The sequence below is a fragment of the Juglans regia genome, chromosome 11 (genome assembly GCF_001411555.2).
Source record: "Juglans regia cultivar Chandler chromosome 11, Walnut 2.0, whole genome shotgun sequence".
Taxonomy (NCBI): Eukaryota; Viridiplantae; Streptophyta; class Magnoliopsida; order Fagales; family Juglandaceae; genus Juglans; species Juglans regia.
This window is the reverse complement of record NC_049911.1, coordinates 9,802,345-9,828,385: the sequence shown is the minus strand read 5'-3', so window position 1 is coordinate 9,828,385 and position 26,041 is coordinate 9,802,345. Positions and strand designations below refer to the sequence as shown.

Below are 26,041 nucleotides of genomic sequence, written 5' to 3'. Positions count from 1 at the left end.
ATAAGAGAAATGATATTTACAATCGTGAGTGTGCAAGTATTGTATAATCTCTTTAAAAAAAAAAATAAATATAAGATTCATATAAAAAAATTAATTTTTTAATAACAAATCTCGTTCTTTTCAAAATAATTGTATAACATTTGGAGACGTTTGGATTCGAAGATGACATGAGATGACTTGAGATGAGCTGAGATGAGTTGAGATGGATTGTAAATAGTAATGAGATGAGTTGTGAATAGTAGTGAGATTTGTGAGTTAAAGTTACTGAATATTAATAAATAGTAATGAGATGAGTTGAAATGAATTGAGATGAACTGAGATGATTTGCGAATCCAAACGTATCAAACATTCTATAACTATAGTAACCGTACTCTTTCCATTGGCTTCTTAACTACGCCTTCTAAAATCTCACTGCAAAAAACCCGCGAAGCCTCTTTCTATATAATCTCTGAAACGACAAAAATCAGCTCGTTTCAACACCAGGATCCTCATCTCTCTTTCTGCAGAACCTCTTCACTCTCCCTAACATTCCACTGGCGTTTTTCCCTACAAATCCCTAACCATAGGTTTTTCTGAACGTCATGGTTACGGGGAAGAGGAACAACGTGGTTGTTTTATCATCGGATGGTGAAGACAGTGACTACTCATTGACTTCTAATCGGAGCTTTTCGAAGCCAAAATCGAGATTATTGGTCACTCGTTCAAACCCTAGAGGAGCGAAGAAGGCTCGCCTTTCTGGTTCTCGGCCTCATTCGCGTAAACAATCCAGTAAATTTGATGATGTATGTTCAAGTCTTTTCCTCTTTTGAAGAGATTTACTATACCATCTCGTTTGGGAGTTTAATTTGTGAGATTTATGAAAGTAGTATAACTGGCTTTTCTGCGTGGAGGTTCTTAATTCCCTGAGCCCTGTAAACTAAAGAAAGCGTGAATTGATGTTCATTTTTAAATGCCGGTATATGACAATAATTATTAGCGAATTGGAAGTTTCTTTATTCCCATTCATTGTGTTCCATGGATAAATAACCTTGTTTTTTTTTTTTTTTTTTCAAATTTCAGATGTTTTTCTTGACTACTAAAAAACTTTGATTTCATTCAATGCAGATCAGGTACTATTGTGAAGATTTTGATGAAGTATATAATGGGTTCAAGGTATCTGCTGGTATGCCATTGTTGTAGATTCTTTGTTTGCGATGCTAACTTTGCCTTGTTAAATAAACATCAGATTCCTTCCTATATGCACTCTGGCGGAGGCTCTGATGCCAAAACATGGTGTCATGACGTGCTATGCATTGTGTAGTTATGTGCTCAGATTGATTTTTTTTTTTAAATATGGAAATAATCCTAATAGCTGATGTTCTAAATTTAGTTGGTTGAGTGATAAATTTTTTATAATGATCTCCCTAACTGTGGGCTCTTGTTTATCCATTTGTTTTTTATTTAGACATTTTTCTTTCTTATGATTTGTTGTTTGCCATTGGCTAAAATGGAATTGGGAATGTAATCAGGTTTGCAAGGGAGCAACACACAGGGGTTATGGGTTGACAAATACAAACCTCGTTCCTTGGAAGAGCTTGCTGTTCACAAAAAGAAGGTCATGCTAATTTGCTTCATTTTCTATAATGTGTACGTTATGCTAAACTTTTTTTTTTTTTTTTTTTCATTTTTTTGCCCCTGTAACAGGTTGAAGAAGTCAAGGTATGGTTTGAAGACAGATTGAGATCTTCTAAGGTAGTTTTGTAGTTATCGGAACTATTAGTGTGATCTTAAGTTCTTTTCCTCTATAAAGAAAGGAAAACAAATATTAAAATCAGATAAAAAAGAGGAGGAAGGAAGAAACCAATCAGCACTAATATGAGCTGGGGTTTTATTATGGTAGACTAGGACTGTTTCCAATTAATTAGTGTTTGTTGGCACTTCTATCAGTTTCTGAAAAAATTATTCTAATACCTTTGTTGTCGTTTAAAAGATGGCTTTAGCTAGTGTGAAAAGGTGGGAAGGACGAGTTTCAACAAGCTGTGATCCCTAGAGTTATATGGATGATGAAAATAATGATGGAATTGATGAGCAGTTTCCTTTGATTTGCAAAACCTAGATAATTGTAGCTATATGTTTTTTATATGTGTTAATAAGTAAATAACGAGGACAATGTTGCTATATTGAAACTGTGGCCTTGTCATCTTAAGATTTCAGGATTTTGATTACCTTTAAGTTGCTTGACTGTATGTTACTGATATTTTTTTATCATTATCATTGCCATAATTTAGTTTTCTTTCTTTCTAGATATGGTTTGGAGATTTGATGTTGTCAGTTAATGCTGGGGTCTATCAACTGATTTTCTAGATTTTATTAACCTAAATGATCATAACTTTCCTCTGTGTTCTCTTTTCCTGTAGCATCATTATTTTGGAGCTTTATGATCTCGCCTTCTTTATTTACAGGAAAAATTTAGTAATCAAGTTCTTGTAATCACTGGGCAAGCTGGAGTGGGAAAATCTGTACGTTTCCATGTTCTTCATTCATGCATTAATGCCTTTGCCCAATATATTGTATTGGCAAATATGATTATATAGTCATTTTGAAAAATCTTGCTTTATCATCTTGCAGGCAACTATTCACACAATTGCATCTCACCTTGGAGCCAGAGTGTGTGAATGGAACACACCTACTCCAATAATTTGGCAAGAACACCTACATAATTCCAGCACAGGTATTTAAATTAGACTTGTTCATGGAGTGATGCAGCACAATTAGGTTATGGCGAATCCTTTTGACCCAGAGGAGGGAGGGGTTTTTTATCCCATCCTGCTTCATTCTCTATTGCTCATTGCCACACATTGAGCATGGGTTGGTCTCCCACACATTATCACTTTGTGTATCGCATGATCACGAGATGCAAACATGTCGGCTTAAGTTTTCACTTTGCAGTTTTGATATTTGATTCCTTTGATGTATTTGCTAGTGTTTGTGAAATGGGTTCTTATTTAAGGTGTATGCCACATCCATGGCAAATAGTTTTAGATCAAATGATGAGTTGTGCTATATCCATTGGTCTGAGTCATTTCACAACTAGGCCGTTAACCTTCGTGAAGATGTAAATATTTTAAAAATTATTATTATACCTTAGGTACTTGTGCAAATAGAATTTGTAAGTTTAGTTCAGATACTCAAACATTATCATTTCCTTTATTGCAAGTACTGTGTTTAACATATATTGACTTTCTGATGGTGACAATTTTTCCGCTAATAGGGATAAACTACACATCTAAGTTGGATGAGTTTGAAAATTTTGCTGAGAGAATAAGGAAGTATGGATTTATCCCGTCATCCTTTACTGGAGGGTCAAAATCATCTGTCATACTCCTAATTGATGATCTTCCAGTGATGAATGGAAAAGCTGCTTTTCGAAGGCTTCAAAACTGTTTGCATCTTCTTGTGCAATCAACTCGGGTACCAACGGCTGTCTTGCTCTCGGACTGTGGTAAAACTGATTCAGCAGACCTCACTGCAAGATGCTTTGAAGAACTTCAGTTATATCTTGAGAGTGCTGGGGCTTGTAAGGTTACTTTCTTGAACAAGTCAGTCTTCTTTTTTATTTGTTTTGTTACTGAATGGTCATTTAAACTGGATCTGGACATTTCAGGTTGCTTTCAATCCTATTACACATAATTCTATTAAGAGGACACTTTCTAGAATATGCAGACAAGAACGGTGTAATGTTGCTGCTGATCAGATTGATCTAATAGCCAATGCGAGTGGTGGTGACATCCGACATGCAATTACATCTTTACAGTTCTTCTGTTTCAAACCTGATCCCATGCATTCCTTATCTATATGTGATACCACTACCATAAGCTCGAGAGAAAAACCAGATGTGCTCAGGGCTTTGGATGATGGATTTTCTTTGCAATTTGGCAGAGATGAGTCACTTTCTCTATTTCATGCTCTTGGAAAGTTTCTGCATAACAAAAGAGACTCTGAAAATGGCATGGAATTGGGTAGGTTCTGAGAAAAGCAATTTTTTAATATCGAGTTATGGTATGGAGTTTTTATAATGATCCAAGCATACATACATAAAAAAACGATTCAAGAATACATGTCTGATTTTTGGGACTAAATTATCTCTTGTTAAATGATAATGCTACTCCTGCTGCCACTCAAAATTACTTGCGTGCGTGCTCGTGTGCTGTAGAGCAAGCTGAGTTTATTGTACAGGAGAGATTATCAAGATTGCCATTGAAGATGCATGCTCCAGAAAAGGTTCTCTGTCAAGCACATGGGCAAGCAAGGCCTATTGCTGATTTTCTACATGAAAATGGTGATATATCTATCTAAATTTGTGATTTCTTCTGATTACCTATAAAAAAAAAATTGTGATTTCTTCAATGATTATTGCTATTGCTCTGTTTTTTGTGCAAGCATGCAAAAAAGGGTGGCAACTTGTGCTATTGACTTACCAAAAACTTGCATGCTGTTGAATTCTGTCATGTGAGATGCCACTGATTTCCTGCTGTTGCACACAATTTTCCTGTAGTTCTAGATTTCCTGAGTGAGGAGGCAATAGACGATGCATGGGCTGTGGCGTCATATCTAGGCGATGCAGACATGCTTCTTGCTACTTTCCGTGGAATGCTATCTAGATATAATGAGGCAGAAAATGTTTTACAGTCAGCTGCTGCTTCAGTTGCTGCTCGTGGTGTGTTATTTGGAAATTCTCACCCATTACCTTCCAGGTTAAATCTATATGCTTAAATTAATCATAGATGTAAGCAAGGGCTTTCAAAAGTTGGGTAATGAAAAAAAACTTTCTGGGTATGCAGGTGGCATTCCATTCGTCGGCCAAAGCTTTGGCAGATTGAGCGGTCATTACTGCACAATAAGGTAAAATTGGATCCTCGTCTTTTGTAATTTTTCCTTTCATTTTATACTGTGTTTCTCAAGTGGGTTGTTGCCGCTTCAATGTAAATCAGAACATGGTCATTAAAGTAAACTTCCTGAAAAACAAGGTAGTGTAGAAATTTTGATCCATCTTTGAACTTCAAGTATGCAATAAAGTTAGAACAGTTACCTTTTTGGGTTACATGGATCGCGAGTTAGAAGATAGCATCTATAAAAGCGAATCATAAATTAGTGACAACAAATGGCATCCAAAGTATGATCAAACCTTTGAGTACTTTTATACATAAACCTTAACCTAGAGAGTTAGGATTTTCCTTTACGGTTTTTGAATTGGTTAGTATTTTTTATTTGCATCAAACAACATGGGGTGTTCAATTATTCCAGCACACATTAAAATATTCCGGTCGAAATGCCTATGAATTTTTTTCAGTGGGCTATATTGCTTTGTGCCTGCAGTAAATGGATTGCTGGTAGAAGTACTTGTGCATGGTCCTATTTTTGTCAACTTAAATTAAGTCGTCAGTGACAAGATTATTAAGAATTTACTCTGTCCCCCCCCCACCCTGCAAGAAAAAAAAAAAAAAAAAAAAAAAAAAAAGAAAAAGGATGGTCAAGCAAATTATTAATTGGTGTGGTCACTGCAGAATGAGATGGCAAAACGGAGATTCGATGGTCACAGCGGAATAAATTTATCAGATATGTCAATTGTGGCTACAGAGTACACACCTGTATTCAAATGGCTTGGATATGGAACCACTGGAGGCATGCAACAGGTATCGATGCAATTGGACATAACAGAAGACTATTTTGATAAGATGAAATTGGAGGACAAAGAAAGTGAGACTACTGATGATGAAATAGAAGATTGGTAAAAAGAGAATGTGAGTGTGCTTGAGAAGCAAGCAGAGTCAGTCTAGATGTGATCTTCTGTAAAAAAAAAAATTGCTGTAAATAATTATCCTCTTCCCCCCTTGATTGTGATAGATGTAAACTGTTTTGAAATGTCCTACTAAGTTCAGTTCTCAGTTTTGAAAATGTCAGTTACCAACAGGTTAGAAGTTAAATATTATACGGAACTTGTCTGAGTTTGAGACGAGTTCGCGTGGATGAGTATTTTCCTTGGGGAATTTATACAATTTATTAAGTTATTAGTATATGGAGTGGCAGAAATTTGGATCCTTTAACATAAACTTTGGTATTAGTTGGTATCTCTAGGGATTTGAAATTTGGTTTTTGTGACTCGTCGGTTTGTCTCCTCAGCGGTATATGCATCAGTCACTATTCGCTTTCATATTCCACACCTATAACTTTTTCATAGGGTATATGGGTGTTTTTTATAAGATGTAGGAGTGTTTTTCATAGAGTGAGGGGTGTGCGATGGTGAATAGTAACTGATGAGAAGAATTTTTCTTCAATGAGTTTGGATCCTTAAATATGCCAATGAAGCACCTGCCGAGCCGTTGGCGTTTATTTTGGAATCTGCTTTTGATGACCCGTGACAATTCCCAACTTTTTGTGCTGCAACTTCGCAGCAGGTTGCTTGCAGATTATAACCAAACTTGTAGTAAATTTTTTGTATATTGTATGGCTCACACTGTCCGGTAAAAACTGTTCTTTTCGGTTCTCAGCATTTTCCTGTCGTTTGCTGCCCTCTCTTGGGTGTATATCAAAGATTACGGCCAAACAAAGAAATAAGGTGGAGCCTGATAATGTCGATAGGTTCTCTATCTCTGTCATGCTGTGTAATAAACATCAAGATGCTTGCACTGTAGTTATAGATTTGTCAACCAACAGCCAAAGAAAGTTAGGAGGAGGTGTGTTTGTGGCAATTACCTTTGATATAGATTTGTAAAATCATGTTATTCATGGGATAATATCCTCACATGTTATGATATAAAAGAGGCAAATTTGAACGAGTATTAGGGTTAGATTGAGACATCAGAGGCGCTTTGGACAAGCCGTGTTGTAGTTGGAGGAAAAACAGTCCACCAGTAAAAATGCGACACATCAGTTTCTGAGGTTGTTTACAATAGAATTGATGCATATGATTTTTCACATCCCCTTCCCCTTCCCTCCCTATTCAGAACTATCGATTTTTTTTTTCCAGGATTTCAAAAATCACTCCTCCAAGATCCCTCCAACAAGGAAATTAGCTATTTTTGTTGCCAGTCGCTAACAAGAATGGTTTGAATTTTACTCATTGTTTATCTCTTTTATAGTCTCTTTTGCCAACAATCAGCTATTAGTTCTGCACTTTGTTTCCATAGCCCAAATTAAAATCACTTCGAAATGAGATCTAACTCCAATACAAGAACTCCAATACAAGTCTAAATGAAGTTCTATTAAGACCAAAAATTTCGAAAATCTTTGGAAAATCTCCAATACAATACAAGTCCAAATTACCAATTTTTTTAAAATCTTTGGCGACGTCAGGGCTACCATCGAGAGGCAGTTGCACTGGTTCTCAACCGTTGGGGATGAGTGGGATGGAGTGGGTGTCGTTTCATTTGGGTTGGGATGGAGTGGGTGGAGTCGGGTGGCGGGTTCTAATAGGAAGAAGAGAAGGAAGAGGAAGAAAGGGGATTGGGGAACTGGATGGGCTCTTCGGGTGTAGTGGGATACATGGTAATAGTGGTAAGAAGCTGACGTGTTGCATTCTGATTGGGGGGCTAATTTTATGAGATACTCAGATGGGCTGTTGCCTAGGTTTTCTCTTGAAACATTATGTTAAGGATTGAGATTAACACGTTCATTTTGCTTAAATTTCCATGGACAACCTCTTCAAAAGTAAAAGGTAAAATTATAAGAACATTAGATAAGAAAAATGTGCTAAGTTTTTGAATGTGTAGGAGAATGATTTTTGCTCAAACTTTTTGGAGTATTTTTCCATTTATATCCATGTCTGCACTCATATGAAGGGTTATAATCAAGTTGAGTTGAGTTGAGTTAAGTACCGAATGTTTAGGTCCTATTTGTCTAGTTAATTTTTCAATTGAGTTCAACCTTGTCCAATAATTGCTTGATTAACTTTTCATTTTCTTCATATGAAATAAATTTCATTACTCAAAACAAATATATTTTTACAAATTCACTTTCTAATATCCCTTGTGAATTCATCTGCATTGGGAAATCTCCCGCTAGTCTTTTTAAGGTTATCCATCAAGCATTATTGTTTTTAGGACACTATGAATTTCACAATCAGGATTACTGCAAATTATGGTAATCTTCATTTATCGCCTTCACCGATTTCCTTTTTATAACATAGATAATTTTCAGAGTAGAAGCTTTGCTCCTTGAGTCACGTATCTATCATTTTATCTTGTCGGCAATGAAGCCAAACGAGCTGACCCTTCCATGGGCCTATTTATCGTTGGACAAGCAAAGAAGTTAGGCTTCTTCAGACTCCGTTTTGATAGTGAGATGAAATGAGATGAGATGAGATGAGATGAGATAAAATAATTTTAGATAAAAGTTAAAAGTTGAATAAAATACTGTTAAAATATTATTTTTTAATATTATTATTATTTTGAGATTTGAAAAAGTTGAAATTGATATTTGAAAAAATTGAATTGTTTATTGTATTGTATGAAAATTTGAAAATTTATAATGATAAAATGAGATGAGTTGAGAGATAATTTCTCAATCCAAACGGGCATGAAGGGGTAGAGGAAACACGGTGGATCAGAATGATAACAAACCACATCAAAAGCACAACCCTTCATTAGAAATATAATACAAAACATTGATGTAAAAATACAAGCATGCAAACTGTTATAACTTATGGCAAAGACAAAACCAAGGAATAAAATTGTAATAATAATAATAATTAAAAAAAAAAAAAAAACTCCTACCTAGGTGAACGGCAAACCACCAGCTGCCTCCCGCTCCGAGAAGAGATGAAGAAAGAATACGGCCAGAGGCTCCGAGGTCGTGAATTCTTCCATTACTTTGTACTTTTAACTACTGTGCAGAAAGGACTTGCGTAGGGAAGAATCCTGCAACCTCCTGCTGCTGCTGCTGCTGCTGCGGTGCAGTTCAGTTTTGTCACACCCAAAACGACGCACTTGATCTATTCACAAAACCACCACTCTCGTTTTTCCAAATCTGGGTTTTCTCCTCAAGCTAGTATCCTCTTCACATCATGCTCCTCACCAGCACTTTTGGCTTTGTTGCATACTGATTCAAACGCTTGAGTACACACGCTGGAAAACCCCTCTACCGCCTGAAACACATGTGGAAAGCCCATCTGAAGATTATTCAGTGTCATTGCCCTTGTTATGCTGACCGATTTTTCGTGCTTGGTTTTCTCCTCCACTGCCTTTGCTCTCAAGATCTCCACCTTGGCTCTCTTCTCTGCAACTGGGTCCTTTCCGCCTGTAGTGACAGAGAATTCTGGCGTGGAATATCGCCCATACTTACTCTCGAGTGATCTAAGCTCATTCACTTTCTTCTCGAGGTCTTTAAATGCACATTCTGACTTCTTCTTCTGCTTATGCTCGTCTGCTTGTTGAACCACAATGGCATGGATTACTGTTAAGAAGCTATTGATTCCTTCAGATGCCACCCTGTCTGGGATATGGTCAACTGCAACGTGCCATTCTTCACAAAGAGAATAAATTCTGGATTCCTGATCACCAGTTCTAGATAGCGGATTTTTGCTCATCTGGAAGAGGCTAAGCCGAAGCCAACCTGCGAGCAACTGGATGTAATCCCTTTGGGCCTTAATAAGATAGCAAAAGGACTGGTGCCATTGCTGGACCTCAAGCTCAAGCTGGAGCGTTGATTGCCGGTGAATCTCGGATGTTGGCTCAGTCGAAGGGATGGTATTGAGGTATTTCAGCTGCTGAACTATGTGGGTTTGGACTTGGTGACACTCATACATGCTTCTCCACATGCACATCAATCTGCAAAGACATACAATGAAGTAGATCAGAATCTGATATTTGTTTCATCTACTTATACACAATTCAAAGATTAATTCAACTAATTATAAAAAAAAAATCAACATACATAGCTCCCATGATCTTTCTAATCATTTCAACTGTATATGATTGAACAACAAATGCAAATTTAAACAGAGTGACCAGTTTATTAACTTCAACCCCTCCGGCAAATCACAAGATAATACTTACAAAAAGAAAAAATAATAATAATTGAGAACTACTACGTCCACAAATGAATTATATAAAAATAATCTTACAAATTGATGTGGTTTCATTTTATCCGTTAGATCTACTTTATAATAGAAGTAACTTTACAATCTGACGAATCACATCAAGTCATGTCAGTTTGTAAGATTACTTATATATAATCATTTTGTAGCTAGAATATTTCTCATAAGAATTACGTTTTAAATAGAAGCCTTGTTGTTTTTCACAATTCCAATGAATACTATTGTCTGCATGCCATCCCACATAATGTACGCATGGAAATCTGCATCCAATTCCATACTATTTTTACAGGCAATGCCCCACATTATCATTGATCGTCACATATCTTTGCCCTAGTGGTCCTAAATACACAATCCTAAGGTGAAGAATCATTTTTCATGACTTATTTCTTAGGCAGATCACATTGGATTTTATTATTAATTGAGATAAAAGACAATAATTAAAGTAAAAAAAAGTCATCAATATCTTAATATTACAAATTTACAAGTACAGCCAAGATCACATCCTGCCTACAAGACAAAAAGCACATACCGGTCCAATTGGTGGCAACAAAGACTGTCTCAATTGGAAATTAAGATTTCTGTTACATACAGTCATTTTTACATATTTTTTGTATACTTTATTGATATGATTGGCCAAAACAGTTATTTTATATTAAAAAAAATATCGTAACCAATCACATTAGTGAAGTATTGTTTATAAAATTTTTATTTAAAAAAAAAGGGGTTGGTCAGCAAAAGATATGGCCAGATTCTAAGGGGAGATCGGATGGACAGATTTTATTTATTTTCTCGATAAAAAAAAAAAAGAGCCCAATAAATAACACAAGTAGCATGCATAGGTGTTGGAACAGGAAAAAGATCATCTGGTGGGGAATCATAAATTACAAAGTTGAGATTTGGTCATATTTCCTCAGCAGATTGTACATGTTACAGTAGGAGGCCGTATGTTTTTTTAGATAAAAAACAAACAAAGAGCATATAACAACCCATTAAAAGCAGTCAAAAGATTTTCTTTTATTTCTTCCCAAAACTTAACAGTACCATAGTACCATTAAGCATATATTCTTACCTAAATGCTGACCTAGCTGTATCATTAGAATTTAACTTCATTCTGCTATGCAGACACGATCATATATCTCTCTCATATATCTATCTCTTTCGAGTAGTGATATACAGAAGTTTCACATTCTGCACACCACTTAAAAATATATAATTTTACTCTTTTATCCTCATAATTCATATTTCATCTCTTTAAGCCATTAATTACAAAAAATAAAATAAAAAACAATGTCTAATGCCTTCCAAAGCTCTTGACAACTCTCCCAAAGATATCTCCAATGAAAAAGCCATGAGAATCGAGTACTAAATGCCATGCAATCCCATCTTTCTTTTTCTGCTTGATTTTGGTTCAAGTATGATGTTGTTGTTTCTTTTTCTTTTTTAGGATAGGGTCCTAGAAGTCAAGGGCTTTTGTCTTATTACCTAAAAAGAGAGGTGGTAGGAGTGACAGTAAAGAGACTACGTACTAACCCTTTGACAAGGCCAATGAGTTGTGGGTAGAGTTCGGTTTCCCTTAATTTGATGATCTCATCAGAGGTGGTTTCTATTGCCTGGGAAGCAACCATCATTTGGGATTCCAACTTTTCAACCTCTTTCTTGTTCTTCTCAGTCTTCACATAGTCATCCCTCTTCACCTCAAGCTTCCTCAGCTGCCCCACCTTCTTCTCATACTCTATCTTTATGGTCTCTGCAGTCTAACACCATCAATACAAGAAAATTACACACATAAAGATTAAGAGCACAAGCACAATAATTCTTGTTTTGATAAGTACAGAACATTATGAAAGTTAACAAGACAAAATTTGACATACAATCGTAAAGTATATAAACGTCACGTGATCGTTTTGAAAAAAAAAAAAATTATTATTAAAAAATTAATTTTTTTTCATATAAATTTTATATTTTATTATTTTTTTCAAAATAATTACCTTCCAAAAGTTACTATTCAGTTTTCTGTGCTTTGAACTTTAAGTAAAGGAAATTCGAGCAAGAGCCCACATGGGAAGAAAAGCATGGTGCCCAGAAGAGAATGTCTCCAAGAAAGCATGCAACTAATATCTAATCTACCTTGACTTCCTGGTACAATCTCTTCTCCCAAGCATAGAGCCTCTCCACAGTTGAACAGTGGCTGTCGCCGGCAATACCCCCAACCAAAACGCCACTTCCCACCATTTCCCCACCTCCAATCTTCTCAAAATCAAACAATTTTGAATTCAAACCCCATGTCCACAACGATGGACTCAAACTGAATCCATGATTGTAAACTTTTCCTGCCCAAGATTGAATAAAGTACAACAATTAAGAATAAATCTCCCTTGAAAAAAAAAAAAAAGAGTAAGAATCTTAGAATTTCATTTAAGTAACCGGATTTATAGAACAAAAACGAGATGATCACACACCCACTTTCAGAAAATACATAAAAAAAAAAAAAGGAGAGAGAGAAAGAAACCTACCTTCTTTACTACCTTGAGTAGAACAGCTGGAGCTTGAAACTTCCAAAAGTGAGGAGACCTGACCACCAGCATCAGCGGCCTTGAGAAAGTACTCGTCAAGCTCCTTCATAATCTCGACGAGATCTTTACTATTCCTTGACACTACCATGGCGAGCTCACTCGTGGCGGTGGTGTCTTTAGAGAGCCCATTGATCACCGAAGGTGGCGGCGTGTTGATCGCTGCGGCGGTGGTGGTCGTGGCCACAGCCTCCGAAGCCGTCATCGGGGTCTCCTCACACTCTTCCTCCGTCACGGCGGACGACGAAGGCGGCACAAATGGGTCCCAGTAATCCCAGGTGGACGACGCCGGCGGAGGTGGAGGCGGCGGCGGAAGAGCCGGGGAAGCAGTTATAGACGTCCACGTGTCGGAGCTGGGGCTCATTGGCGGAGGCGGAGGAGTAGGAGGGGGAAGCGGCAGTGGGGCATGGTGGTGGTGGAGATTGGTTTCGGCATTGGCGAACTGGAGCAGAGCTGAGCCTGTACTGCGAAGAGATCGAAGGTACAAGCTGTGGGCAGCCGAGAAAGCTTGCCTTGCCCTGACTAGCTGCTTCATGTACTTCTTCCTTGCTTTGCATCGTGACACGATCTCTTCCCTCTCCACTCTTGAATAACAGCAACCCATTTTCGTGCTCTTATATCTGGTAGTAAACAGATCAACTTGAATCAAAAGTTCAAGGAAGTTTCTTTAAAGTTGGGTCATCTTGTTTCAGGTAGTTGATATTGTTTGGTTCTGTCAAAACAGTTTTGGTCTAGACTCCAGAGTCACTCTCTTTCCTACTTGCTCGCTTAAAGTCCTGTATTTTTCAGCTCCCAAAATTGCCAAAAACCAGACCTTCCTTTTCTCTTTTCTAGCTTCTTCGGAAAACACAAACACACACTTTTTTCTCGCAAGCCTAAAATCTGAGAATCTCTCTCTCTCTCTCTCTCTCTCGAAAGAGTAAAGGTACAGTAAGGTTTGGTTTGAGATATACTTTGAGGTGGTGGCGGTGGAAGAAACAAGGAGAGGAACAAAGAACTTTGAGAAGTGGCAGAGAGAGCTTTGGGCTGAGGGCCAGTAAATTTCTCAATTTTTATAGACCAAAAGCGCAATAGCCTTTGTTTTTTTTTAATGTAAAATTTAAATAAAACTACAAGAATAGATACAATAAATAGGATGCAGTAGATAGATTCCTTTGAGTAGTAACATGCAATGCAACACAATAATACATACAATATGCAGCAGAATATGCACTACACTTCAAACATCCCAAATGTCGCCGTTATTGTCAAGCTGCCAGATAAGATAGATGTACGGATCAATGCCTCGTCTTGCATGCGTTACAGGTTGTAGATTCAAATAGATGCTTTAACTAAATTAATTATATATATATATATATAAATATAACTTTTTACAATTACATATACTGCAATGACATGTTCTACTCGTCGTCCGTTCAAAAGACTGATATGTGTCATTTGGGCATATAAAAAACATATTTTTTTAATAAATTGGCAATTTTAATAAATACTTATCATATTTATGCATAGAAGAAAGTAAAATTCTACTATTTGAATATAAAAACGGTTTGATTTTAATTCATTTTATTATTATAATTTTTTTAAATTTTTATACAAAATATAATAAATAATTTAATTTTTTTAATTTTAAAATAATAATAATATTAAAAAATAATATTATAATAATATTTTAATTAACTTTTAATTTTTATGTAAAATTATCTCATCTTATTATTTAAACGAGATATAAATGTTGTAATATGAAAAATTTTACTCATCATCTCTATACTATACATTATATATAATTGTTAAGAAAGTATTTTTTTTAATGATTTTATGATTTCTTTTTAATGTTTAGGAGTTTTAAAAAATATTTAAAAAAAAATAAAAAGAAAATTTACACTTTCAGGGAGAATTCTCGATAACTGTAGCATGGTCCCAATTATAAATAGTATTACACGTGTCATTTTATATATTTTGAATCATATTCCAAGCTCAACACTGCATGATAACATGATTGATATGATAAACATTGATAATAATAAATTTTCTTTTTCTTTTTTTGTTCGATATTATGGTATATCAAACATGGACATTAACAATAAATCATTAAGACTCCGGTTTGGATTTACAACTCATTTCACTAATATTTACTATTATTTATAAATTTTAATTCATAAATTTTATTACTATTTACAATTCATCTCACTATTATTCACAACTTATCTTCGAATCCAAACGATACTAAATCTCACATGAAACAATAAAAAGAAAATTCCAAAATAAGGCTATTTTTAATAGTTTAGTTCCGACATGTAAAAGAAAGTATTTAAATTTTTATCTAAATTTGAGTGTCTCAAGAGGTAGAGAGACAAATCCATCAAGTAATAAATGATGTCAGATTTATTTGATGTGTCTATCTCTCTCGTATTTAAAGTCTTCGTATTCAACAAAAACTTAAAAGTAACTCTAATTCGATCTATACAATTAAGGAGCTGTCTTCAAAAATGAAAAAAAATTTAACTTTTAAATTAGAGTGGTACTAGGGCGACCGATTAGTTTATCAAAGTTTTTTTTATTGATTATTTTTTAAAACATTTTTAAAAATAAAATAAATTACAAATTTATTAAAAAAATAATTTCTTAATTATTAAATAAAAAAATATAAAAATTCAGTGGATATCCTAGATGGGAGTAGAGTTTTCCTTTAAAGTAACTATATTTTTGTTTTATTGTTAAATTGTTATTTCTCCTCTTGTTTTCTGGAAGACTAATAATCAGATTATAATTTAACTTATCTGAGTGGAATTACTACATACTCCCTACCTCGGAGTTAGTGGCGGAACCAGATGTAGACCAAGGGCAGCCCCATCATACACGTGGCTGCGCCAAAAAAAAAAAATTAAAAATTAAGTATTTTATTTTTAATAAAAATTTGAAAAATCTTGTAGAAAATATATGAAATTCCTCCTGGCCACCCTTCCAAAACTTGAAAGAACTCTACTAACAAAGGTTACAAAACCATCTTGATGGCACCCTCTTTGTAGGGCATGGGTCGGGAACAAAAAATTAATTTTAAAATTAATTTTATTTTTATTTTTTTCAATACTTCTGCATTGTGAGTATTGTATGGAGATATTTGTTGGGGAAACCCTACCGCTACTTATCTATTATTTTTTTCTTTTCTAATAAAATTTATTTGCTTAGAAAAAAAAAAATCTCAAAAGGTTACAAATAACTTTCATAATGCACAAAACTTGTAAAACCAACTCATATACGTGTCTATTTGTATATTTAGGGTTTTGCTCAATTTTCTTTTAGTTACAAATTTATAAAATGGGAATAATAATTATTTTTAATGCTCAAGATTTTGATCCCAAAAATTTCTAAAAATCAAACGGTCCATAAATTTATTTATTATAATTTTTTTTCCATCCTCCTCTTAACATCTCTCTCTGTTTATTTATTTATAAAAATAGATTTCATTTCATTCAATAAAACCGAAGATACAGTTAACATCTCTTAATATGGTATTAAGTGATTGATGTACAAGTAACATATAATAAATAATCTCTAATTATTAAATATATATATGTAAGAAGATAACAACAAAATAAATGATGGGTAGTATTATTCTACTTCTTAGGAGAAGGTGGTCAAATTTGCTTAATCCATTAGTTGAGCGGTAATTTTTTTTCCTTTTTCTTTTTTATTCTAGTGAATGGTATAAAAATAGAATGAAAGAGTTTCTTTTGGGGTCTTGGAATTTTTTGATGAGTAATGCTACGTATAAATTTTAAATGTACAAGTTTTTTGTAAAAATATGGATTTCATTAAGAAAAAATGAAATTTTCATATTTTTTCATAATTGGATCCACTTTTTTTTATAAAAAATTTGTATGGAATTTATACATTTAAAGTTTGTATATATCATTTCTCTCGACTAAAAGTATCTGAAGGGAGGGATGTCAAGTGGAGACTGTGGAGTCGGTTTATTCCGTTAGTAATTTAGCTAGTGGGCTAGGTCTCTGATCATACATCCTTCTAGTTATATATATTTTTTACATTTTGGACTGCCTAATTAAAAGCCCACTTGCTTTGTTTTTGGATTTTGTAAATTTAGGAGCGTCTAAAACCAGTTCAAATTGGGCTTGAACCGGACAACGTTTTTTTTCCAAAGTGGGTTGTAGGTTTTCATTCTAGACTACCTAATTAGGCCCACTTCGATTTTTTATTTTGATTATATTTTTGAATAACTAAGAGTTTTCTTTTAAATCGCACAACAGATCGAAACGGGAGAAATAGTCATTTCTGGCCCACTGTAGTGATCCGAGCCTCGATCGGTGTCGTCTAAAGCCTACATTGGCGGTCTAGAGTGGTGGTACAATGCCCATATATAAATCCATAATAGTGAATATAAAATAAATATAAGAAATATAAACAGAGATGAAGACATAGATTTACATGGTTCGGCATAGGACCTAGATCCACGGGTCGTCTGGAGGGTAAATCTAATATAATATTAGTATTTTATAGTCTCTCATTTCTCTTTGTACAATAGAAGTCGGAGACCTCTTTTATGGAGAAGATATATCTTGAGAGCTCTTGTCGCGAGATTGAAGACGATTTTTATCTTCTCGTAATTGTTGCTTAGCCGTCTGGAAGTCCACTTTCCTCAAATCTCAGATCCTCTTTTATTGTGGCCCTATCCGTGGTAGGTGAGGAAATAAACTTTTTGTCACTCCTCCCTTGCATGTCTCACTTGCTTTCATCTCATTTCTCATTTTCCTCTCTTTCCTCTTCCCATCTTACATTTGTTTTTCCTTGTCCCCCTTTGTTTTTTTCCACTTGCCTCCTGATGGTGACCCTTTGATGGGTTGAGTTTGGTATATTTGGGTCTACTATTTTTATCTCCTTTAGTTGCCCGTGATTCTTTAGGTCAATTTGCTCAACAGAAAGCCTTAAGAACCTTCAAGTCAACCGCAATGGAGATAGTATGGAGAAAACTGTAGAAAAATAAATTTCAGGAACTGGTCCTTTGTTTTTTGTTTCTTTGTGTTTATCGATGAAAATTTCCGGGCACAAAGCTCGACTTAAGGAGTTAGACTGGAGATATACTCGGTTGTGCTAGGTGCGAGCGTAGAGCTCGGCCTAGGCGTAAGATGTACTCGACCGTACTAGACGTGAGCACGAAGCTTAATTTGGAAAGCTTGGCGGGAGATATACTTGATCGCACTAGGTACGAGCGTGGAGCTCGGCTTGGAGAGCTAGGCGGGAGGTGTACTCGATCGTGCTAGGTGCGAGCATGGAGCTTGGCTTGGAAAGCTATGCAGAAGGTGTACTTGACCGCGCTAAGTGCGAGCGTGGAGCTCAGCTTGAACAGCTAGGCAAGAGATGTACTCAACCGCGCTAGTTGAGAGTGCTGAGCTCAGCTTGGAGTTTGTTTGTATGGACTTGGCTTTGAGCGCGAGGGTTGGACAATCAAGGGATTGTCATTGCCCATAGTTCTCGGCAAGTCAAAAGACCTGGCATTGTACGCGAGGGTTGGGCAGTCAATGGACTATCACCACCCAGTGTTATTGGCGAGTCAAGGGACCCGACTTTGTACATGAGGGTTGGGTAGTCAAGCGACTGTCACTACCTATAGTTTGTGGCGAGTCAAGTGACTCTCACTGCGTATAGTTCGTGGCAAGTTAAGGGACCCAGCTTTGTACGCGAAGGTTGGGCAATCAAAGGACTGTCATCACCCATAGTTCATAGCGAGTCAAGGGACCCAACTTAGTACGTGAGGGTCCGGCAGTCAAAAGATTGTCATCACCCATAGTTCGCAATGAGTCAAGGGACCAATCTTAGTAAGTGAGGGTTGGGCAGTCAAGGGACTGTCACCGCCCATAGTTCACGGCGAGTCAAGAGACCTAGCTTTGTATGCAAAGGTCGGGTAGTCAAGAGATTGTCATCGCCCATATTTCGCAACGAGTCAAGGGACCTGGCTTAGTACGTGAGGGTTGGGCAGTCAAAGGACTGTCATCGCCCATGGTTCGTAGTGACTCAAGGGACCAGACTTAGTACGCGAGGGTAGGGCAATCATGGGGCTGTCACCACCCATAGTGCGCGGTGAGTCAAGGGACCGAATTTTGTGCGCAAGGGGCGAAGTAGTCAAGGGAGTGTCATAGCCGTTGTTCACGACGAGTCAAGGAACTTGGCTTTATTGAAGGAGATGCACAACCGCTCTAAAATGCAAAATTGGTTAGAGTAGATAATCTAAATCACAAGTATGAGATTTGCAAACTTAAATTGTTTTGCTAGAGCGTGGTGAAGGTTTAAGGTGTGCTGGCGAGGCATGCGGGCAGCCATGCTTTGGCAATGATGAAGGTCCGGGGTGCCCGCGATATCGAGCAGTCTATTTTGATGAAAATAGATTAAGATGTCCTATTGTTGCCTAAGAGGGGCTATGTGATTGGTGTTTCAAGCCACATGAACCAATTTTGTTAGTAAAAATGAAATTCACATAGAAAATTTTAAGAGAAACAAACTAGGATGATTAAACTATTATTTCTGATTTTTGCTTGATTGAGATTGTCCATTGCCGATTGTTGTTATTGTTGTTGTTGTTTTCATTTTTTTTTACATATTCTCTATGCTTTATTTGCATGAATTGAGACTCATGGTTGATTACGTACGGCCGAGCAACCGTTGTAGAGTCGAGAAGCTCATGGCCATTGATAATCATTGTGGGTGAATAAAGCAATGTGGCTGATGAACTTATCGTAGCCGAGGAACTCATATGTGGCTAAGCAAAGCCGTGATCTTTGTGTGGGGACTCACGATGGTCGAGGGGACCAAGTAAGTAGGCAGGCAACTCCATGTGGTCGAGGAAGCTGTTGTCGGGCTAAGGAAAAGATGTGCTGGACCAAGGATAGGTCATTGCCTGCCACAGGCAACAGGTCTGTGAGTTCTCTTCAATGCTCATCGTTGTGCACCCTCCGATTGTACCATGCACAACATCCCTAGGAGGTGGGGAACTAGCAGAAGACACCCCACGACCCTCATGCCCACAGTGTGAGTCTCAAGGGCATCTCTACGTGTCTCGTGCATAAACCATGAACTGTGTATGTTGCACGTGTGCAACAGGTGGCCAAGTGAGGTGAGGTCGGGCAACCCATCGTCAAGGAAAGGTGGGGGGCTGAGCAACTCAAGGTCGGGCAACGGTGGCGAGGAACCGTGGTTGGGCTGAGTTGGCAAGCAACTCGTTACTCGCCACGAGGGTGGTAGGCTAGCTTCTCGAGCCTGATTCGTTGCCCGCCACATGGGTGGCGAGCCACAGAATTCAAACAAGCTTTGGTCGAGGTTGTTGACGGTTCCACGAGCTCACGATTGAGCTGAGCTTCATAGAAAAGTGGTGGCGTTGGTGCCAAGCAACTCTTGTGGCTTGCTACGGTGGCGACGACAAGGAGCTTCACGGAGGAGGAGCCTCGCTGGTCGAGAAGTACATTTATGGCTGCAGAAAGTGATGGTGGTCCAAGTGGTGGTTGATAGTGGTTGAGCAAGTGATTGCTCACTTGCGTGTATGGCGGGATGCATGCCTGCCTTTGTGGTTGAGGAACTAGCTGTTGGTTGCTTGCTCACAGGCGCTACTAGAAGAGGCCATGTTGGGTGCATGGTGATGCACGGACCCCGTGGTTGGGGGCCCCCTCCACGGAGGCATAGATCGTCGGTGGTCGACATGGTGACCGCCAATTGTTCGCCGGGCTAACAACTGGCCACTGTGACCTCCTGGTTGCACATTATGTGCACGACATTTGTTGTCGTGGACCACCGCATGCCCGACCATAGTGGTCGGGGACCACGCCGACTACGTGGTGACTTCCAATAGCCACATTGGGGCTCACCACTAGCCACTGTGGATATGGCGGGCTGTACGTACATCCATAGCAGTGAATAAGAAATAAATACAGGAAATGTAAATAGAGGTGGAGATACATAGATTTACGTGGTTCAGCACAAAACTTACGTCCACGGGTGGTTTGGAGGGCAAATCCACTATAATATGAGTATTTTATAGTCTCTCGTGGTCTCTCTATACAATTGAAGTTGAAGACTTCTTTTTTAGAGAAGATATATCTTGGGAGCTCTCGTCGCGAGGTTGAAGACGATCACTGTCTTCTCGTAATCATTTCTTAGCTGTCTATAAGTCCCATTTCCTCAGTTCTCAGATCCCCTTTTATTATGGCATTTTCCATGGTAGGTGAGGAAATCAACTTTATGTTAGTACTCCCTTGTGTGTCTCACTTGTTTTGCTCTCATTTATCATTTTTCTCTCTTTTTTCTTCCCATCTGAAATTTACTTTTCCTTGTCCCTCATTATCTCTTTCCACCTACCTCCTTATGGTGTCCCGTTAATGGGCTAACATGATATATCTGGCCTACTATTTTTACCCCATTCAAGGGTGTCTAAAACAAGCCTAAATGCAGGTGAACTGGAAAAATATATTCTCTAAATTAGGTTTTTCAACCCGTCTATAAATTTGTCACATTCTTTTCACTACAACGATTTCAACTTTTTGCTTCCAATGTATTTCTGTCGAAGCTCAAATCGACGTGAAAAAAATTATTTGCGTCAAAATGTAATTTGATACTAAATTTCATTGTAAATGGTATCATACAGTGATTTGAGAAGTATATATTTTTTTATTGCGGTGAACTTTTAAGTTTTTGTGGAGTTTTTTAGTTGTCGTAAAATACGCTACAATAAACTAACTTTGTTGTGACCAAAGTTTTTTGCAGCAGTCTAATTTGTCGCTAAACTCATTTTCTCTGAGACCAAATCATGTCGTCGCAAGTAGTTTTGACGGAAGTAATCCTTTTTACGTCACGTTTTACTCTTTTGCAATGAAATTAAATCACCACAAAATGTCATTAAAAAAATATAAATAAAACGGTGTGTTTTAATTTCTCTTTCTTTGGATTTGAATTCCTTAACCCTAAAACTGCCTCCCGCCTCCCTTTCTCTCATTTCCCCTCTGTTTCTTTCCCTTGCTCGCTTGTGCCAACCACCCCCTATGGTTCTCTCATTCTCTCTTGCCATCTGTTGTCATGAACCTCGTGGCTGGGACTCTAACACAGAGACATGGAAGTAAGGGGTAGAGCTGGGAACCCTAACACAGAGAAGTGGAAGATGAGTTTAGTCGAAGTGTGAAGGGGGGTAGATTTTCACAAGCTGAGTTGCTTCCTTAGCGGCTTGAAAGATGAGGTTCGCATCCCAATCTGTACGTTAAACCCTGTAAATTTAAATGCAACATATGGGTTAGCAAAAATGCAAGAGAAATATCTTTGTAGTACCAAAAAATTCACTAAGCCTATGGGTGAGAGGTCCAATGCCGTGGGAGGGGGAAATTCTTCCCAAGGCTCATACTCGGGTGATGCTTACAACAAATAGAAAAATCCTATGGGGTGCTAAACCTGTTTATTCGACGCAAATGGATGAAAAACATTGGAAATGCTTGTGCTACCATTGCGACAATAAGTGGAACCTGTGCATAAATGTAAAAGTACTAAAGTCTATTTGTTGCAAGGAAGTGAGGATGGAAGTGATGAAGAAAAAGAGTTGCCTAGTGACAAAAATGAGAACAAAACCAAGCTGAAAACACTGTCCAACAGCAAAGAGGAGCCTGAAATCTCCTTGGCTGCTATTGCTGGAACTCCCACATCCAAAACTATGCGTGTAGTGGGAAGTATTTTTGGCAAACAAGTGGTGATATTATTGAACTCAGGCAGTTCACACAACTTTATAGACATGACTGTAGTATCACGATTAAAGCTGTCAGTGGATTACTCAATTAATTTGAGGGTGCGAGTAGCCAATGGGCAAGGCCTAAGTAGTGAATGAATCTGCAGAACAACCCTTTTAAAAGTCCAAGATAACTTGCTAAACTCACCTCTTCATTTATTGGATCTCGTTGGTTGTGAAATTGTGCTTGGAATTCAATGGTTAGAAACATTGGGCCCCATTACTCGGGATTTTTCGAAATCCCTAATGAGTTTTGTGTTGAATAGCAAAATTGTTGAATTCAAAGGGGTTGAAGTTAAACTTTTATGTGGTAGAGGATAGTGAAAAGTTGCTTAAGATGACTATGACTACCATGAAAGGCATTTTATATCAAATCATGTGTGATGGGGTTACAGAGAAATATTGTGGAAGTGTGGACGGGCAAGTTTCTGATCTGTTAGAAGAATTTGAATGGGTATTAAGTCACCAACATTGTGCCCTTTCAAAGATTTTGCAAAATAAAGTCTATTTTCTTTTCAAGTTCAATGCCAATGGGTATTATAAGGCAATGGCCTGATTTGAATGCCCCATATGTATTCTGTCTATTGCGTTGTGGGATAATGATTTAATTGTACTGACTTAGATCTGATTATACCATATGTTCTTTGCTCTGCAAGGCAGTGCATTGAAAATTAGTTCTTTTGTTATTTTCTTTTCTTTTCTATTGTAAATTTGGATGCAGAGAAAGTATGATGAAGTAGCAGTGGTTGCTACCCTCTGCCAAAACAACAACATCAAAGATTTGTGCCTGTTTTGAACACCACCATGAGCCACCAAGACTTGACATTGTCGTACACCAAACCTGTCCTCTGCCTCAACTGTGCAAGCCCACTGAGAACCCTCACACGGAATCCCTTCAATTTATGGTATATTTTCCATCCCTTTACATTTAGAAAATGCTATGTTGTGAAGTTGAAATAGTGTTATGTTGAATTGGACAGATTTTCTATGTATATTGACTATGTTTATTGCGGTAGACTTAGTAGAAGTGAGGTGTGGTTGGAATTGAAATGGAGTTGTATGTGAAGCATGGCGATTTTAAAAGTAGTAGGTTATGTTGGTTCATTGTGTGTGGAGTTTGAACGGACTATGGATTTAGTATGTGTTTTTGGTATTGTTTTGTTGTATATAATTGAATTTAAATGGATAATGAGTTTAATTATATGTGTGTGTAGTTGCATGATATGATGTTGATTTCATGAACTATAGAAGTTTGTAGTTGAGCTAGCAAACTTTTGTAAATTGGTAGGTTATGGTGTATGGAGTTTATATGCGCAAGAAATTGATAGTATGGATATATTTGTATTTATATATGTTGAATGTATTGATTATGATAATTGAGAAGAAATGAAAGTGTAATTGTGATGTATATGTGTTTAATGTGTGAAGCGATGGGTTGGATCAAAAGTTTGTACTGACTTAGATCTGATTATACCATATGTTATTTGCTCTGCAAGGCAGTGCATTGAAAATTAGTTCTTTTGTTATTTTATTTTCTTTTCTTTTGTAAATTTGGATGCAGAGAAAGTATGGTAAAGTAGTAATAGTTGCTACCTTATGCAAAAACAACAACATCAAAGATTTGTTCCCTATTTTGAATACCACTGTGAGCCACCAAGACCTCTAACACTGTCTTGCACCAAACCTGTCCTCTGCCACAACTGTGCAAGCCCACCGAGAACCCTCACACGGAATCCCTTCCAATTTATGGTATATTTTCCATCCCTTTATATTTAGAAAATTCTATGTTGTGAAGTTGAAATGGTGTTATGTTGAATTGGATAGATTTTCTATGTATATTAACTGTGTTGATTGTGGTAGACTTAGAAGAAGTGATGTGTGGTTGGGATTGAAATGGAGTTGTATGTGAAGCATGGAGATTTTAAAAGTAGTAGGTTATGTTGGTTTATTGTGTGTGGAGTTTGAATGGACTATGGATTTAGTATGTGTTTTTTGTGTTGTTTTGCTGTATATAATTGAATTTAAATGGATAATGAGTTTAATTATATGTGTGTGTAGTTGCATGATATGATGTTGATTTCATGAACTATGGAAGTTTGTAGTTGAGTTAGCAAAGTTTTGTAAATTGATAGGTTATGGTGTATGGAGTTTATATACGCAAGAAATTGATAGTATAGGCAGATTTGTATTTATATATGTTGAATGTATTGATTATGATAATTGAGAAGAAATGAATATGTAATTGTGATGTACATGTGTTTAATGTGTGAAGGGATCAAAAGTTTGTGAAGTGTTGGGATTGCTATTGGTGCATATAAAGCTTATAAAGCTTTCTGATTTGAGCAAAATCTCATGAACTTCTCGATCCATTAATATCTTGACTTTGCCATCGTGGTGGACAACCCTTCGTTGCACATGCTGCCCACAATGTTTGCACGGTTGCATGCACTAACCTCCCAAGAACTTCAACCTCCATCACATGCAAATGATGTAATTTGGGGTATTTGTTTTTTATTAGCAAAACTGGGCTTATTCTTTTAATTTGGTGTATTTGCTTTTTAATGTCTTTTAATTTTAGAGGAGATGTACAACTTTCTGTACAAATTCCATCATTTTAATTTTCCATTGTCCATAATTTTAGTTTAGAGGAGATGTACAAACTCATTAAGCTATGTTATTCTTAACCCATTTTAGTCTAATGCCATGTATACATATTTATGCTATCAAGTGTTTTATGTTTCTTGAGTTTAGATGAACATTTCATGTCCATGCTTCTTGTCTTCCCCCTTTAGTCTATTCTGATATCTTTAACATTTTTGTTTTATAATGATTTGAGGGTGACATCGAATATTTTTGCAAGAACCCAATACAAAGATTTCTGCTAGTATGTTATACTTGATAATACATACTTACAAGTTTTGTACTTTGATGTGCCTTGATAAGTCTAAAGTTGCACACTTGAAATATAATGTAATTACTTTATAGATTATAATATAAATGATTGCTTAGAATATAAAGTAACTTTGTGTAATTGCTTTATAGATTTGTAATTTAATGTAAGATTTATACTTTTTTAATACATTTTGTTTCAATTTTCAATACTATTTTATTTATTTATTTTGAAACATATTTCTGGCGATATATTTTTGTCACAAATTTTTTGTCACAAATACATATTTACGTCAATCTTAATCGACACAAATAAGTATTTGCGACCGAAACAAATTAATGCGACCTTCACAATGAAACATATTTTTTGTATAATCGCCGCATAAAATTATTTATGACAAAAAATCGTATTAAATGAGCCTTTTCCGGTGAGAAAAATTCGTCGGAAAAAATTCTATTGGCAATAAACTGGTGTTTTTCTACCGTTTGAAATGTGCAAATTTTTTGCGTCGATTTCATTTCGATGCGATAAAATTTTTGAGATCGATTTTTAAGCGACGCGTTAAAACACAATTATGGTGCACATTGTGTTTTAGGCAATACAAAAAGCTGTTTTTCTTGTAGCAACTTGAGGAAAATTCTGTCCGGCTAAATTATTCATAAAATAACCAATTTCGTCCAAATGTACTGCCATGATTGTTACCAAGAAAAATCTATCAGAATCTAATTCAGAAGTGCAGAAAA

At 36.6% G+C, this 26,041-nt stretch overlaps 2 protein-coding genes across 2 annotated transcripts; one reads left to right on the top strand and one right to left on the bottom strand.

Annotated features, from left to right (window-relative positions):
- Positions 1-407: 407 nt before the first annotated feature.
- Positions 408-5,934, top strand: LOC108997689 (cell cycle checkpoint protein RAD17). The gene is made up of 12 exons (XM_018974038.2): positions 408-782; positions 1,105-1,162; positions 1,509-1,594; positions 1,684-1,731; positions 2,442-2,498; positions 2,608-2,710; positions 3,251-3,561; positions 3,644-3,998; positions 4,193-4,318; positions 4,535-4,733; positions 4,821-4,881; positions 5,544-5,934. The coding sequence occupies exons 1-12, from the start codon at positions 582-584 to the stop codon at positions 5,769-5,771; spliced, it is 1,833 nt and encodes a 610-aa protein (XP_018829583.1). The 5' UTR covers positions 408-581; the 3' UTR covers positions 5,772-5,934.
- Positions 5,935-8,609: 2,675 nt separating this feature from the next.
- On the bottom strand, positions 8,610-13,649 carry LOC108997687 (protein ALTERED PHOSPHATE STARVATION RESPONSE 1-like). Its single transcript, XM_018974037.2, has 4 exons — positions 12,586-13,649; positions 12,200-12,402; positions 11,603-11,826; positions 8,610-9,803 (listed from the first exon to the last, which is right to left on the bottom strand). The coding sequence occupies exons 1-4, from the start codon at positions 13,244-13,246 to the stop codon at positions 9,017-9,019; spliced, it is 1,875 nt and encodes a 624-aa protein (XP_018829582.1). The 5' UTR covers positions 13,247-13,649; the 3' UTR covers positions 8,610-9,016.
- Positions 13,650-26,041: the final 12,392 nt, after the last annotated feature.